Source organism: Thrips palmi, unplaced genomic scaffold (genome assembly GCF_012932325.1).
Source record: "Thrips palmi isolate BJ-2018 unplaced genomic scaffold, TpBJ-2018v1 HiC_scaffold_18, whole genome shotgun sequence".
NCBI classification, from domain to species: Eukaryota; Metazoa; Arthropoda; class Insecta; order Thysanoptera; family Thripidae; genus Thrips; species Thrips palmi.
Window position 1 is genome coordinate 9,950,825 of NW_023144627.1, and position 14,499 is coordinate 9,965,323.

At 42.2% G+C, this 14,499-nt stretch overlaps 5 protein-coding genes across 12 annotated transcripts; 4 read left to right on the forward strand and 1 right to left on the reverse strand.

Annotated features, from left to right (window-relative positions):
* Positions 1-9: 9 nt before the first annotated feature.
* On the forward strand, positions 10-1,046 carry LOC117644491 (exosome complex component RRP40-like). Its single transcript, XM_034384008.1, has 2 exons — positions 10-405; positions 542-1,046. Exons 1-2 carry the CDS (start codon positions 46-48, stop codon positions 902-904), a joined length of 723 nt encoding a protein of 240 aa, XP_034239899.1. The 5' UTR covers positions 10-45; the 3' UTR covers positions 905-1,046.
* A 1,637-nt stretch (positions 1,047-2,683) lies between these two features.
* Positions 2,684-4,794, forward strand: LOC117645205 (parkin coregulated gene protein homolog). Of its 6 annotated transcripts, none has more exons than XM_034385237.1 (5): positions 2,684-2,737; positions 3,098-3,368; positions 3,753-3,924; positions 4,006-4,155; positions 4,229-4,389. In XM_034385237.1, exons 2-5 carry the CDS (start codon positions 3,129-3,131, stop codon positions 4,387-4,389), a joined length of 723 nt encoding a protein of 240 aa, XP_034241128.1. In that variant the 5' UTR covers positions 2,684-2,737; positions 3,098-3,128. The 6 variants fall into 6 exon arrangements, with proteins under 6 accessions (XP_034241128.1, XP_034241126.1, XP_034241125.1 ...); XM_034385235.1 differs by having other exon boundaries at positions 2,705-2,747; XM_034385234.1 differs by lacking the exon at positions 2,684-2,737 and adding an exon at positions 2,761-2,882.
* Positions 4,795-5,933, reverse strand: LOC117645206 (tctex1 domain-containing protein 2-like). The gene is made up of 5 exons (XM_034385239.1): positions 5,707-5,933; positions 5,515-5,633; positions 5,294-5,427; positions 5,067-5,200; positions 4,795-4,986 (listed from the first exon to the last, which is right to left on the reverse strand). Exons 2-5 carry the CDS (start codon positions 5,622-5,624, stop codon positions 4,939-4,941), a joined length of 426 nt encoding a protein of 141 aa, XP_034241130.1. The 5' UTR covers positions 5,625-5,633; positions 5,707-5,933; the 3' UTR covers positions 4,795-4,938.
* A 14-nt stretch (positions 5,934-5,947) lies between these two features.
* Positions 5,948-10,898, forward strand: LOC117645198 (probable RNA-binding protein 19). 2 transcript variants are annotated; one of them, XM_034385218.1, is made up of 16 exons: positions 5,948-6,106; positions 6,334-6,535; positions 6,634-6,818; positions 6,908-7,102; positions 7,203-7,533; positions 7,641-7,838; positions 7,925-8,119; positions 8,229-8,368; positions 8,454-8,576; positions 9,229-9,364; positions 9,465-9,605; positions 9,680-9,807; positions 9,889-10,091; positions 10,211-10,324; positions 10,408-10,513; positions 10,609-10,898. In XM_034385218.1, the coding sequence occupies exons 1-16, from the start codon at positions 6,071-6,073 to the stop codon at positions 10,822-10,824; spliced, it is 2,649 nt and encodes an 882-aa protein (XP_034241109.1). In that variant the 5' UTR covers positions 5,948-6,070; the 3' UTR covers positions 10,825-10,898. The 2 variants fall into 2 exon arrangements, with proteins under 2 accessions (XP_034241109.1, XP_034241110.1); XM_034385219.1 differs by lacking the exon at positions 5,948-6,106 and adding an exon at positions 6,231-6,294 and having other exon boundaries at positions 6,386-6,535.
* A 492-nt stretch (positions 10,899-11,390) lies between these two features.
* Positions 11,391-14,421, forward strand: LOC117645203 (polyadenylate-binding protein-interacting protein 1). Of its 2 annotated transcripts, none has more exons than XM_034385230.1 (10): positions 11,391-11,553; positions 11,723-11,831; positions 11,982-12,154; positions 12,227-12,304; positions 12,381-12,533; positions 12,619-12,731; positions 12,815-13,031; positions 13,117-13,314; positions 13,412-13,515; positions 13,592-14,421. In XM_034385230.1, the coding sequence occupies exons 2-10, from the start codon at positions 11,723-11,725 to the stop codon at positions 13,689-13,691; spliced, it is 1,245 nt and encodes a 414-aa protein (XP_034241121.1). In that variant the 5' UTR covers positions 11,391-11,553; the 3' UTR covers positions 13,692-14,421. The 2 variants fall into 2 exon arrangements, with proteins under 2 accessions (XP_034241121.1, XP_034241120.1); XM_034385229.1 differs by having other exon boundaries at positions 11,393-11,553; positions 13,409-13,515.
* The last annotated feature ends 78 nt before the right edge of the window (positions 14,422-14,499 follow it).

Here is a 14,499-nt window from a genome sequence, read left to right on the forward strand (position 1 = left end):
AGAAGTGCATGACTTTGTTTGGTTAGGTCTTCTGCCGCTTCAGCAATGATTCCAACACCTAGCCCTTCGTACGAAGTCGGAGACACTGTATTGCCCGGTGACGATGTCACTGCTGCCGTGCGAAGTGGCGCCGCTCAAAAAATAGTACTCGGCCCAGGACTGCGGCGCGAGGGTGGCCAAGTGGTGGCCAGCAGGTCCGGTGTGCTGAGGATGCCCAAGAATAATGTGTTTGTTGTGGAAGCATACCAGAAGCGGTACATCCCTGTCAAAGACGAGCATGTCGTGGGCGTGGTGACGAATGCTGGCAGTGACATTTTCAGAGTTGACATTGGTGCCAGTGTGTCCGCATCCTTGTCGTATCTAGACTTCGAACATGCCACCAAGAAAAACCGACCCAACATTCAGGTCTGTTGATTTCTCCGCAACTTTATTGCGGAGAAATAAAGGAAAATAAACCTCTGTCTGTTTTTAATATTAAATACACTGTTTTGAGTATAATCCCATCGTTTAATGGAAAGTCTTTACATTTTCGTTTGTGCAGGTTGGAGATGTTGTATATGCCAAGCTTTCTACAGCTGGACGTGACATGGAACCAGAATTGGTTTGTGTTGATTCTCATGGCAAAGCTAACAAATTAGGAAAGTTGGAAGAGGGTTTTCTTATTACATGTAGTTTAAACTTAATCCATAAACTCCTATCTGTTAATTGCCCCCTGTTGCAAGCGTTGGGGCAAAAGTGGCCCTATGAATGTGCTTTAGGTATGAATGGCAAAGTATGGATTAAGGCCAGGACTACCAAAGAAACGATTGCTATTGCTAATGCTATCTATGAGTCAGAACACTTGGACAATAGCCAAATTAAACAAATGTGTATAAATTTAGGAGTTATTGTCGACTCTATGTAATGGCACACCTGCCATATGCTCTAACATTATTTTTAATCCACACTCATCATGAAATTTGTATACTTGTGTACTTTCAAACCTATTTTAATGTAATGAACAAAAAGACTTTCGTAAATAAAAACATGTTAACAGGACCATGTAATGGACAACAAATATCATTATTTTCCCTCATCAGCTCCTTGCTTATCAGCATGTTATCACACACACTGGAGCCCCACATCCCCTTTCCGAAGGGGTAAGTATAGGGCTACATACCAACGCCCGACAGTAGAGCCTGATTCTGAGAGTCATTTTCGTCGCCCTGTATGCGGCGACCCGTAGAGGTGCAAGACCGATTGGGAGAGAGGCCCGTTACATTGCCCCTTTAGGCCTCTAAGGTAAATGACTCTCGGGGTTGCCTAGCCCCTACGTCGCTTAGAGCCCTACATCTCCGTAGGAAGGAATGTGGGGCTCTAACGTCGCTTCGCTCATGTGCTTTCGGCTTTCGGAGAGTGTCTCCGGGCCTTGACAATGGGAGTAACAGAGAAGGGGGCAGCTTCGTCTAAGGCTCCACTTCGCGCGTAAGAGCGAGAGGTGAGTTTCGGACACAGCATCTAAACCGTTCAAAGTAGAGGAGTATAACGAGCATGTCGGTTGTACCTGGAACAGAGACCTGCAATCGGCTCGCTCACTGGAACCCTCTGACTTGAATGGTAGGAGCTGTTGGGCGGGCGGTGTCACGGGTCTGTGGGTCTGTGGCCGAGCGCCGTGCTGATAGGCAACCCAAGGGGCTGGGCGTCCAAAAGGTTGCCTACCCTGCAGTCTGCAGGCGCTCCGCAGAGCTTGAACTTGAGAGGCTGGGCCACAACTGATCCTATGCCGTTCGGGCCCGGTAACTGCCATGCTTGCGTTGCACAACATGACATACCGTCCGTACAAAGAGCAGGAACCTTTACCTCGGCGGCCGGGGTCATATGCCACACCGCACCGTTCGGAGTGGGGTCACACGTTCTGTTTGAGTCCCATTCAGCGACTCTGGAGCTCAAAACGCGTCAAGAATTTTTGCCACCTCCACCGGTTTTCTGGCCCACTGTGCTGTGCACCTTGCACCAGTCCCTCACGGCGACTCATCTGAACCCTTGCCCCCTTGCTCGCCCCGCCGAGCGATTCTGAGGGCTCGTTCCGTCGCCGTCACTGTCGCCCTCGTGGGGCGTCCCGTAGGAGTGCGAGAGAGGCAGAGCGACAACGCCCGTCAACGCCAACCAACGGTGGTGCGGTGGGCCGTCTCCGTGCTTGCTTGCAGGTGTGAAGGGTGTGTGGCACACTGTGTACCGCATGCGGTGCGCGCCTAATGCCGCGGCCTGACAGCGGCGACCCAGTTTGGGGACCCAGTTTGGGCTCAGCTGCTTCACGCACGCACATGTGCGCCCCGCGCCGATCGCAGTTGCCTCCCAGCCGGCCGCCGCCCTGGCGAGGCGCGGTGCGCGCTGGCCTTCCCCTTCCGTGCCACGGTCAAGCCACATGTTGAGCACGCTTGGAGCGTCGCGCTCGTCGCGCTCATGCCACCGTCCTCCTCCAGCGGGAGCGACAGAGACAACAAAGGAAGCAGGTCGGGAGGACAAGCACGACAAGCAGTGGCTGTTGACGTTGCTAGGCACCTGTTTCGTCGATACCCCAGCCCCCTTGCCCCCCGGGCTGCGGCCTTCCCTGCCGCGCCCCCTCCAGAGGCGCCCCCCGCCCCCGGCTGCACCCTGACCGCCCCCCCCGGACCCCGGGCCCAGAGACCTAGAGGCCCCCGGGCCAGCCCTACCCCGCCCGCCCACGCAGCGTTCGCGGCGTCTTCGAGTCGCACAGGTCAGGTCAGGTCAGTGGCGCAGGCGAGCGCCCCAGACGCACGCGGCACTGGCAGTCGTCGAGTGTCAGAGGCGCGCTCGCGGTGGTGAAGGTCCAGCAGATTGACTCCGAGAGTCATCTTCGTCGCTCTGCCTCTCTCGCACTCGTAGGGCGTCCCGTGTGGATGCGAGAGAACCACACGGCAAAACCAACGTCCGGGTTTCCCAGGCGCACCCTGAAAAAACAGAGCATTTTTTTCCAGGGTGCGCCTGCAGAACGACTCTCGGAATCAGTCTGCAGCGGACAGCGTGTCTTCAGTCCGTCGCTTTGCCCGGCTTTGCCGTTGTCCGAACTCGGGCCCCTGCCCCGCTCTGGTTGCAGTGACCCCGTGAGGCAGTGACTGGCAGTGACCATGCCGACATCCTCGACGCACTGGTCGTACGAGCAGCTGCACCTGCCGAGGGTGGTGCCCGCCTTCTCGCCGCAGGCCCTGCAGCACAACGTGCGCATCCAGGAGCCGCCGCGCGTGCACTGCGTCCGGCCGCGGCCCCTGGCCAGGCCCACGCTCTTCCGCAAGTACTACGAGCGCGGCGACTTCCCCATCGCGCTGCAGTTCGACGCCTCGTCCAAGTCCATCGCGTGGAAGGGGAAGGTAGCCGCCCTCTCGACCCTCTCGCACCCCAGCACAGTGGGCCAGAAGACCGGTGGAGACGGCAAAAATCCCAGACGCGTTTTGAGCTCCAGAGTCGCTAAACAGACCTCGAACCGAACGTGTGACCCCTCCGCCTCCACCCGTCTCCTGACCCACTGAGGGAGGGGGTAAAGTGTTGCTTTTTGCCGACTTCCAGGGGCAAAGCAGTGCCTTTTTTCCCTCCCTTCTAGGCGGCCTATCCAGTCTCATAGGATTGGCTGATTGACTCCATTACCCCTCCACTGGATCCGCCCCCGTCGCACCCACCGCAGTTTCTAACTAAACACCCTCCAACTATGTTTTAATTTAATAATAATATTGTGTTGCTATTGCTCTTCATTTTAGGATAAAGTGCAAGACTTAGACTACCACCACTATCTTCCAATGTTTTTTGATGGCTTGTGTGAAACAGAACATCCGTACAAGTTTTTTGCTCGGCGCGGTATTCACGATATGATAAAATATGCTCCCCATAAAGTCTTGCCAGTTGTACCTCAGCTGATAATACCCATCAAAAGTAAGTTTCTGAATTGCATCAAACTGAATTTGTCGAGTGTTATTGTGGTGGTAATGTCTCTATTTATATTGTCCCCACAAGATGCCTTGAACACACGGATCCCGGATGTGGTTTGTTGCACAATGCAGATTATCCAGAAGATGGTAAAATCATGTGATATGGTGGGAGAGGCACTAGTACCTTACTATCGCCAAATATTACCAATGTTTAATTTGCTGAAGCCAATGAATGGTAATGGTGCTTATTCTTTCGATACCTGGGATTTGAAGGCAATTTGTTAACAGACTTTAATTATGATTTCTAGTGAACACCGGAGACGGCATTGACTATGCTCAGCAGCGAGATGAAAACATTGGTGACCTTGTCCAACAAACGCTAGAGATCTTGGAGCGCCATGGAGGAGAAGACGCTTTCATCAATATAAAATACATGATACCCACTTATGAGTCATGCATGTTGAATTAATGATTTCAAGAACATGCTTTTCAAATTACTATCAGCCCCAAGTTTCAACATCACAGTAACATTGTTGAGTTCAATGTAAGAAGGCTGTATGTGAACTCTAATAACTGGTAGTGAAATTCATCATGCGAGGCACTGAGCAACATTTCTAACTTGTGCTTTTTGCAGTTAAGTAGATACTGATTCTGATCTTGAAAAATAAATGCATCTTTGTGAAAAAGTCCATTAGGACACCAGAAATTGACTAGTGTGCCATTATCATGAATAACAAAAACTCATTTAATTGAGTAATGGTAAAGAGAGAGTTAATAAATAGAACTGAAAAGAAAATCTTGGTTTTGAAGATTCATTTTAATTTTTATCAATTGTGCAGGTCACTTATGTTTGTAATAAATGTTTCAGCAAGCATATGTTACTCCTTTCTAAAATTTATCATCATTCACTAATCATGACATCAATTCAAAAGTGCAAAAACCATCTTTGTTAACTTATCACAGACACTTGTATTAAAATAACAAAATCTCACTGAGGATCTTAAGACAACTAAAATTACTAATAAATAAAAACAGCAAACACAGTCACAACACAAAACAAGGTGTCCTGTGGAAAAAAGAAAGTGTTACCATAGACAGAAATTCGTCAAGGAAAGTGCTTCAAACATAAAAGAATACTGAACTTACATTTTCATATTCAGCACTTGCATAGTTGTCTGCGTCAGAATCCCACATACACCTTGCACCCATTTTCACTCCTGCCCCTCTTTGCTCACCAAGAACAACTTGCACTAATATTTTGTATCGATCAAATTTCATTGCTGTCAACAGACATATTCTACATGAGTACAATAATTTAAAAATGAGACAAACTTTAACAGAAGCAGACGCATGAAAAACTTTGAGGGGATTACCTGCAACTCGTTGACGTACGGTCAGAGCAATATCTTTAGTAAGAGCTGACATATCTTCATCTGCATAAACTTTCCCACTTAATTGTTCAGACAAAATGTTTTGAACCAACTCTTTAACAACTTGGGGTCGGAACCTGAGAACAAACAGAGAACAAATCATGGATGAGTATCAAAAAATATAGAGAAAACCTTCATAAATAACAACATAAATTACAACCTACTTTGCTACAAGATGAGGGCGAATTTGAAAGGATTGCTGCGAACCCGGTTGTTGATTATCAATGTTATCCACTTCGAGTTTGTCATTCGAAAGTTTGCTGTCACCCAGCATTATGAATCACTATAAAGAAAAACATAATAGAACTAAGACAATCACAAAAATATCTGATAACCACGAGACGAAAGATACCTACAAATCTCTGGGGCATTCACTAAAACATAACCTCTGGAAAGTGTCAGAAAAGTTAGACACTGCTTGAATGATAGGATTTATTTTTTTTCGTCCTGAAAAGGCGATAAATTAAGCTAAATGATTGAAAACTTAACACTGACAGTACTAATTCAAGTACAACTCGAACGAAACTGGGCGCAGCTGTTCTTTCTTTTCAAAACAAACAGCTTTGGCGGTTGCCAAGTGACAAGTGACGTCATGAAAGCTATTGACACCACTAAGAATTATTCGCAGTTATCATGAGCACATCCACATGTGTGCATATCCCTGTTTCTAAATTTTGATTATTTTTATGACTTTTATCGGCGTTTCTTCGTTGTTTTGCCATGTCACGTCTCATTATAAAAAATCTTCCAAGTAACGTGAGTTTTTTTTATCTGAAAGCGACGTAAAGTCTGGTGTTGAAGGGTTTTTAATGCATGGAATATTTCTAACCCTCAAATTTCTTGAGTGTTTTCGGGGGTCGGTCTCGAAACAAAGGTGTTGACAGTAGAATCAAGGATGTTTGACCAGTGGCGTTCGCCCTTCTTTCGTTCTCCAGCATTCAGATGTGCAGTTTATTAATATTCTTTGTTGCTTTCTTTTCCAGATAACTGACGATGCCCTCCGAACTAAATTTTCTGAAAAAGGTGTTGTTACAGATGTCCAGTTAAAGTATAAGAATGGAGTCTTCAGAAAATTTGCGTTTGTTGGCTTCAAAAAAGAAGAGGATGCCTCAGCTGCACGCGAATATTTCGACAACACATGCATTGGAACATCTCGAATTCAAGTGGAAATTTGTTCTGACATTCGTATGTTTCTGTTTCAACACTTCTTCTTCCCATGCGCCCCTCACAACTTTTTCTTCTTCTTCACCCTTTTCTTGCATTTTTTTCCTTTTAAATACAAGGTTCCAAAGACAAACCAAGGGCTTGGAGTAAGTACGCACCAGGTTCTTCTGCCTACAACAAACTTCATCCTGAGGAAGCTCCACCTCCGCCAGAACAGGAGGATAAAGAACACAATGAGAAAAAGAATAAAAAGACTGACAAAGATGTTGTGAGGGATCCCAAAGTGAAGGAACTTTTAGAAAAGGTACAGTGTATTCTTTTTAACTTGTACTTATTCTCTTTTACTGAATCACTGGAATGGTTTGGCTCACTGTGACATGTCTTACTTTTTAGTACAAGGATGACCCTCAGTTTGCTGAATACATGGAAACCCATCTGGGAAAGAACAGTCTGTGGAGCAATGATGCTGTTGGTGGTACCGGAGATGGGCCAGCTATTACTGAACAAGTTGTGGAAGACCTTCAAAATACTGTTCTAAATTCCATTCCTGATGAAGATTTAGCACAGGCCAAAATTTCTGATTTTGAGGTAAGTGGTACATAGATGTTCTAAAGCACTAGGTATTTTTTTTTAAATTGTAAAAAGTGCTATGTGACTGTCTGACTTGTGCCCTATGTTTCTTCCCTAGTATCTTCGAAGAAAAATGGTGAAAAGCAAAGAGAAAGAAAAGGGCAAAGCAGTTTCAGAGGAAAAAAGTAATACGAAAAAGTCTAAGGTAATTTCTGAAGAACCGAATTCGGATGGTGAATCTGCAAGCACTAAAAAGAAAACCAAATTATTTTATGTAAAAGTAAAGGGTCTTCCCTATAAAGCAAAGCGAAAAGATGTAAGAGAATTTCTGAAACCTCTACAAACCAAATCTGTTCGAATTCCAGTAAAAGTTAAATGTGTGGCCTATGTTGGATTTGCGACAGAGAAGGAAGCAAATAAAGCTCTTATAAAGGACAGGAGCTTTTACAGTAAGTGATCTTTACAATTTTATCCCTCCTCAAGATCTGTTTCTATTGCATTCTTAATGTAACAAGTCTAACTACCTTTTTACTATTCTCTGTGATCTCATTTACAGTGGGTAAACAAATTTTTGTTAAACCTTATGAAGAACATTCAGAAACTAATAAAGGAGATAATGTTCCGGATAGATACAGAGAGCAGGAGGAAAGTTTAAAATCAGAAGAAACTATTGCTGAATCTGGTCGAATATTTGTTAGAAATTTATCTTACTTGACTACTGAAGAGGATATTACGCAGTTATTTTCTAAATATGGTATAACAACAAGGGTGTCACTGTTTTGCATCAACTTTCGATACCTAGTTGAATGAAAACTAATCTTCTGTTTCTTTGCATTTGAGGTGAACTCAGTGAGGTTTTACTGCCTATCGACTTCCGTACAAGAAAAATAAAAGGATATGCTTTAGTAACTTTTCTTCTTCCTGAACAAGCTGTGCAGGCTTACAATGAATTAGATGGTACAGTTTTTGAGGGCAGAATGCTCCATCTCTTGCCATCAAAATCAAAACCATCTATTGATGAATTACTGGAACAAGGTTTGTGATATATTTGGTTCAGCCACTGCCGTGATAATTCTTTGTCTATTTGCAAATTACATTTTGAATAATGTGCTGGTTTTAATTTTAATTATTCAAACCTTTATAGAAGGTCTAGATTTTAAAAAGAAGAAAGCCTTGCTCTTGAAGAAAGCAGCCACAGCATCTCACAGCTGGAATACTTTGTTTTTGGGTCAAAATGCTGTCACTAACATCATTGCTGAAACATACAATACCACAAAAGAAAAGGTAATCTTCATACATTATAGCAAATGTGTGCTGTTGGTATTGTTTTCACAACAAAGCATTGATTATTTTCTAATTTTGCTTGAAGGTCCTTGATGACAGTGGCAAGGGAAGTGTTGCTGTTCGTTTAGCTCTCGGAGAAACACAAATTGTTACAGAGACAAGAAAGTTCCTCACTGAAAATGGTGTTCAGCTTGATGCTTTTAATAAGGTATGAGGTACATGTTGCATCTATAATCAAGTTACTTACAGGATACAGTACAATCCGCTTAAACCGTTTTGCCCGATTGCGCCGGTTCCGGACGTCTTAAGCGGAGAACGTTTTAACCGAAATTCGAAAAAAATGATTGAAAAACGCGTTTTTTTGCCGTAACTCAGTAGAGAAGACTGAAAAGACTCTAAAAATGCTTTGTTATGAAATCTTGAGTGGTAATACATTTAATGGGCTCTTGTCCAGCTCTCAGAACGCCCCGTGTTGTGACTTGTCGTGCCGCCCGCGCCGCCGCCGCCGTAGCCGAGCCCCGGGGTAGAGTGGCAAGGGGTAGTGGCAGCGTGGAGGTGCACGCGCTCGACATCGGAACGCAAACATACGCGTATTCGGCGAAAAAAGCGCTTCTTTAACGGTGCAAAACGGTTTAAACGAATGAAAAACGGCCCGAAACAACGATAAAAGCGGAGAAACGTCTTAAACGGAGACGGTTTAAGCGGACTCCTAATGCATTGTTTCGGCCTATGATTCGAATGTAGAATCGCTCTGAGACGTCTTAAGCGGAGAAACGGTTTAAACGGATACGGTTTAAGCGGATTGTACTGTAACTATAAATTAGATTGATCCATCTTCACAATTTTTTTCATTCCCACAGCCTTCTGTTCAGAGATCAAAGACAATCTTATTGATAAAAAATTTACCTGCTAAAACTAGTGCAGCCGAAATTCGTGAACTCTTTGAGCCTTATGGGGTTTTAGGAAGAATCATTTTACCTCCAACTGGTGTTACTGGTACACATTTTATTTCAAACATGTAGTAGTACCATGTCTTACAGAATAATACAATTTGACTAAATGCTCTTGATTTTAAACATCTACATCTTACTTTCAGCACTTGTCGAATTTTTTGACAAAATGGAGGCAAAAAAGGCATTTTTAAAATTAGCTTACACGAAGTTCAAGGATCTTCCATTATACCTTGAGTGGGCACCTGAAGGATCTCTCACTGAGTCAGACCCCAATAGTTCAACAAGTGAGTATGCAGAACTTAACAAAGGAAAAAGTGCAAACTTTCTTATACTTTATTTTAATTTTCGACCTTTACAGAATCTACCCCTGTAGTTGTAGAAACTAATGAGGAAAAAGAAAAGACCGAAGAAGAGCAAGTGGAACCAGAAACTACTCTGTACCTTAAGAATCTGAGTTTTAATACTACAGAAGAAAATATTAGGCAGGTATGTGTACAAATTCCTAATGTTATATCCTGATAATGAGGAACAAGAAGTTTCAAATGTCACAATCTTTCTTTATGGCAGCATTTTGCAAGATATGGGTCACTGGCTAAAGTTACAATTGCCACTAAACCCAACCCAAAAGTACCTGGAGAGCGGCTTTCTCAAGGGTTTGGATTTATTCAATATTACAAAAAGAGCAGTGCAGATAATGCATTGAAAAACCTTCAAAATTCTGAATTGAATGGCCACAAAATCGAAATAAAGAGATCTCATCGGACTTTGAAGTAAGTAGAATGTCCTTTTTGATTAGTTAATAATTTTTTCCTTCAAATGAATATGCAACAGCTGTCACTCAAATATTTGAAATGTTATAACTGATTGACTCTGTTTTTGATGTTTGTAGGGAGGACACTGTTCAGAGGAAGACGGTAAACCAGGCTAAACCGACAGGCACCAAGATTCTGGTCAGAAATATTCCCTTCCAAGCAACAAGTGATGAAGTACTTGAACTATTTAAGTAAGTTATCCAAAACATCGGAAGAATTTAGGTTTATTTGATAATAACTCTTTACAACTGCAACCTTCATCTTTGTGTTGCAGAGTATTTGGGGAAATTAAAACTTTGAGACTGCCAAAGAAGATGGTAGGCACTGGCAGCCACAGAGGTTTTGCATTTGTTGACTACCATACCAAAAATGATGCCCAGGTATGATGCGCCTGTAAATGTATCTCAATTTTTAGTGCCTGCATTACCCAATGCTTACATTTTATCTTGAATTTTGTTCCATGGTTTGGTTGCAGAATGCAATGGACTCTCTTTGCCAGAGTACCCATTTGTATGGTCGCAGGCTTGTGCTCGAATGGGCGTCTCCAGATGATGAAGATGTTGACGCTTTGCGTAAGCGCACAGCTGAACGATTCGCTGGTGATGAACCACATTCAAAGTCATTTAAGAAGGGTGTCTTTGACATGAAGACAGCACCCAAAGGAAAGGGAGATGAGGCTGATAGTGACTAAATCATAAGTTTTGTTTGTATAAAATATGTTACAAAATGAAAAAAATTACATAACAGTAAAACCCTGCAAGGCTATGAATGTTTCTATCCCACAAGATGTTTTGACTGCAGTACATTTGTAAATTTCACTTCAAGCTCTGAAAGCAATACCCCTGCCCCCACCTTTTCCGTTCTTTTAGTCAGCGCTCCTCCTAATGTCGTGTGTGGGCAGAAAGCGCTATTTTGCCCCAACACAGGCTGACCTACCACTACTTTGCAGAGTTCACAGCAGTTGGCAAATGAGAAAACGTCGTGCAATTCCTACCTAAAAGCACCGCTGGTCGTTCCCTACTTCTTGCCTGCAACAGCCTCTTCGCACGCAACATCCTTATTCGCAGTGGCAATCACCGGATCCCTCAAAAAATCATAACCAAATTCCCAAATTAATGGCTGCTTTGGTGCTGCTGACATATTATTAGGATCTAGGTGATCTGACACACGTCACATAACATTTTCGGACCTTGCCCGCCACCCTTTCGTTCATAAATTTTACAGTCCTTATCCGCACGCAAAGCTGTCTAGTGTACTGCACAGTGTACTAGACGCAGAACGCAGCGCAGACGCAGACGGACGAAAGTCAAACAACGCTGTTTTGGTTTGGCGTGACTGACATTATTTATGTGTCTGAAGCGTCGGCCGCTTTGAAACCTCATCTGTGCCGCTGCGTTCATCGCCAATTTTGAGCTTAAAGGTAGGTAGAAATTTTTCCTTGTAATACGGCTCAACAATGCACGTGGCGCAATTCTTTATCTCATTCATGCTGGTCCTGTTACGTCGTGACGGTTGTGACACGCGTTAGGTTATTGGCTTCTCTGTCTTTGCATGCAAACAAATCACGTTATTTTTCCGTTTTCATTCAGATGAATCCCCCGAACGGTCAGGTCAAAGCCGTGGGAAGAGGGAGAGGGGCTTTTCGTGAGCAAACCACCGAGCTTCGCCGACCCCAAGGAACACTATCTCCACCCTCTGGTAAGATTTATTGATGAATGGATTGCTTAGCACTTGTATTGACACCATATGTCAGTGGTGTTACTTTTCTGTAGTAACTCCTTTTTCATTGTAATTTTTCCTTAAGATATTTATATTGAGAGATTTTTCCATACGGTAATATTGTTTCAGAACCATCAAGTTCTGATAACGACACCAGTAAGGACGAAGTGTCAGATGTCCTGGCAGTTGCCATGAAATCAAACCTCTCTGTCCATGCGAAAGAGTTTCGTTCAAATCTTTCTGTGGATGCCAAGGAATTTGTGCCCAAGTTTGGTGCGTCTTCAGCTCCCAGCTACTCTCAGGTTTGTGTGATTTATTAAATAAATATATAGTAAGAGTTGTGCAATAGTTAACATTTTACTTTCTCATTGCAGAATTATGAAGAGACTAATGCTTTCTATGATGACTATGGGCAGGCTGAAGAAGAAGGGTCTGATGTATCACCAGAAGAGGTAAGAATTTACCGTCAGTGTAGTTTCTTTCATATTTATTGTGTGACTATTTTTACAATGTTCTGTTATCTTTCAGTGGGCTATACTCCAATTAAATGAAGTGATCAAAATGTTAACTTGCGACCCTGGCAAATTTGATCAATTAGCCAAGCCACTAGTTGATGATCTTACCCCAATGTTAGCTGTGGAAGAAATAGTAGAAAATGCTGCCACGCTTATCATCGACCAGGTCTGCTTTTGCGATAAGTTGTGAGTTTTAAGGTTTGTCTATTGCAGTTTCTTTGGCAATAAAATTTTTATTTATCACTTCACAGGCAATTACTGAACCTAATTTTAGATATAGCGGAGCAAGGCTATGCAAGTTATTAAGCAAAGTTCGCGTCAAGAAAACAATAAGTCATTCTTTTCGGAGCATCCTGTTAAATAAGTAAGTCATAATTTGACTTGATAAAATGCAATGGTTATTTTTGTTGTTCGACTTAAACATTCTTTTTCAATCACTTATATCAGGTTAGGTGAAGAGCATGACAGAATCGAAAGCAATTTGGTTAGGAAACCTGACCAGGTATATGGTTTCATTCAATTCCTAGCCGAATTATACATCCAGCTAGAGTTAGAAACTAACCAAAGAATAAGTATTTTGGGTGATAGCTTGTTAATGGCGCTGAAGATTCTTATCCAAGTGCCTAATGTCGATAACATTAAAAACGCATGTAATATTCTCAAGGTAAGAAACCACATTGTTAATTTAGAGTGGTTTATGCCGACCAAATTAGAGGTCACAATCTTTCATTTGTTTCCCATCATTTTAGCTTACTGGAAGAATGTTAGAAGCTGACCAGTCAGACATGAATAGCTTTTTCTCTGATTTACAAAAACTACTGGATGATGAAAATACACCAACAAGAGCAAAAAATATGTTAAGCCACATTTTAAAATTACGCAAAGAAATGTGGGGTCATGCAGTAAGTGTGGAAAGTATTCCATCAGCCTTAGCGGAAAGTGAACAGGTGAGTTGTATGAAGAATATTAAATGCAACTAAAAATTTTTGTCAGGACCCTTTAAAAATTACCTTACCATCTTTCTGATTTGAATGATTACAGCAGGCAAGTGATGGTGTTTATTATGGACCAGACCACCGAGCTCTCACTGCTGAGGAAATCACATTTTTGAACGAAAGTTGTGGACGTGAGGAGACTGTTTCTGTAGGGTGAGTAGCAAACTTGTTCCCAGGTTCTCCATGAAAAAACAATGTTTATTTACTAATCTTATTCTTTTAACCTCAGGGATGACTCAACTGTATGGGACCCACATGTTAATGAAGATGAAAACGCTGAGATAATGGCAGCATTTAATGAGTTTGTTAATCAGAAACCTCGCCATTGATTTTAAGCATGTTGAGTCTGCAGCCATAACTCCAGGGCGGGAAAAAAATCAGACAGCCATATTTATGTTGTTAAAAAAAATGATAAAAATTGATCCCTTGAGCAAAAAAAAGATAAATTTCCAATTTATGACAACCACTCATGGCAAAGACTAAATCAATTAATTATCAGTCATGTGTTGCTTGTTTGACTATTTCTTGTGAAATTTCACCAAATCGAATTGTTGGCTGTGAACAAGTTGTAAAAAGCTGTCTACAGGAATTGTTTGTTTATTATACTATGGTTAAGTTAAATTTATGTGTTTAAAATGTTGAACTATGTAATGAATGAGTTATGTATAATCAATTTAATTTAATGTTTACACAAAGGTTGCCACATGACATGAGGAGCCTTGTCTCGCTTACCTGCTTATAAATTTAAGTTTGCTTTTATGAAATACTATCATTTAGGTTAGTATTTAAGTGACATTTTCTATCTTTCCTTTGAGATTGTCTTATTTGTGTGCATTAGGTGTTGGCCATAATGTATTTGTGCTCTCATTTACTATTAGTCATTCAGTTTATTATTTGTAGTACTGATTAGGATTTGTTAAGCTACAAGTTATGTTTTTTTTTTCTCTTTTTCATTTTATCCTTCAATTATTTTAAATGTTTTATGTTTTCAATATTGCATAATACTTGATTAGATGTAAGTACAATCATATATGAGAATAAAATTTATTTATTTAGCTATTACTGAGAATTCTTGGTGCCTTTCAAAGTAGCTCGATGTGTTTTGGAATAGGCAGACTTCGACATTGAAGACAAATA

Bases quoted from the DNA above. Each gene is read 5' to 3' on its own strand.
- LOC117645205 (XM_034385237.1), top strand. From the start codon at position 3,129: ATGCCGACATCCTCGACGCACTGGTCGTACGAGCAGCTGCACCTGCCG. The intron at 3,369-3,752 runs GTAGCCGCCCTC...TCTTCATTTTAG, and splicing joins CCATCGCGTGGAAGGGGAAG to GATAAAGTGCAAGACTTAGA. The intron at 3,925-4,005 runs GTAAGTTTCTGA...TGTCCCCACAAG, and splicing joins GCTGATAATACCCATCAAAA to ATGCCTTGAACACACGGATC.
- LOC117645198 (XM_034385218.1), top strand. From the start codon at position 6,071: ATGTCACGTCTCATTATAAAAAATCTTCCAAGTAAC. The intron at 8,369-8,453 runs GTAATCTTCATA...TTTTGCTTGAAG, and splicing joins ACAATACCACAAAAGAAAAG to GTCCTTGATGACAGTGGCAA. The intron at 9,365-9,464 runs GTACACATTTTA...TCTTACTTTCAG, and splicing joins ACCTCCAACTGGTGTTACTG to CACTTGTCGAATTTTTTGAC.
- LOC117645203 (XM_034385229.1), top strand. From the start codon at position 11,723: ATGAATCCCCCGAACGGTCAGGTCAAAGCCGTGGGAAGAGGGAGAGGG. The intron at 11,832-11,981 runs GTAAGATTTATT...ATATTGTTTCAG, and splicing joins AACACTATCTCCACCCTCTG to AACCATCAAGTTCTGATAAC. The intron at 12,155-12,226 runs GTTTGTGTGATT...TTCTCATTGCAG, and splicing joins CAGCTCCCAGCTACTCTCAG to AATTATGAAGAGACTAATGC.
- LOC117645206 (XM_034385239.1), bottom strand. From the start codon at position 5,624: ATGCTGGGTGACAGCAAACTTTCGAATGACAAACTCGAAGTGGATAAC. The intron at 5,428-5,514 runs GTAGGTTGTAAT...GTTTGTTCTCAG, and splicing joins CGCCCTCATCTTGTAGCAAA to GTTCCGACCCCAAGTTGTTA. The intron at 4,987-5,066 runs GTAAGTTCAGTA...TTTTTTCCACAG, and splicing joins CAAGTGCTGAATATGAAAAT to GACACCTTGTTTTGTGTTGT.
- LOC117644491 (XM_034384008.1), top strand. From the start codon at position 46: ATGATTCCAACACCTAGCCCTTCGTACGAAGTCGGAGACACTGTATTG. The intron at 406-541 runs GTCTGTTGATTT...TCGTTTGTGCAG, and splicing joins AAAACCGACCCAACATTCAG to GTTGGAGATGTTGTATATGC.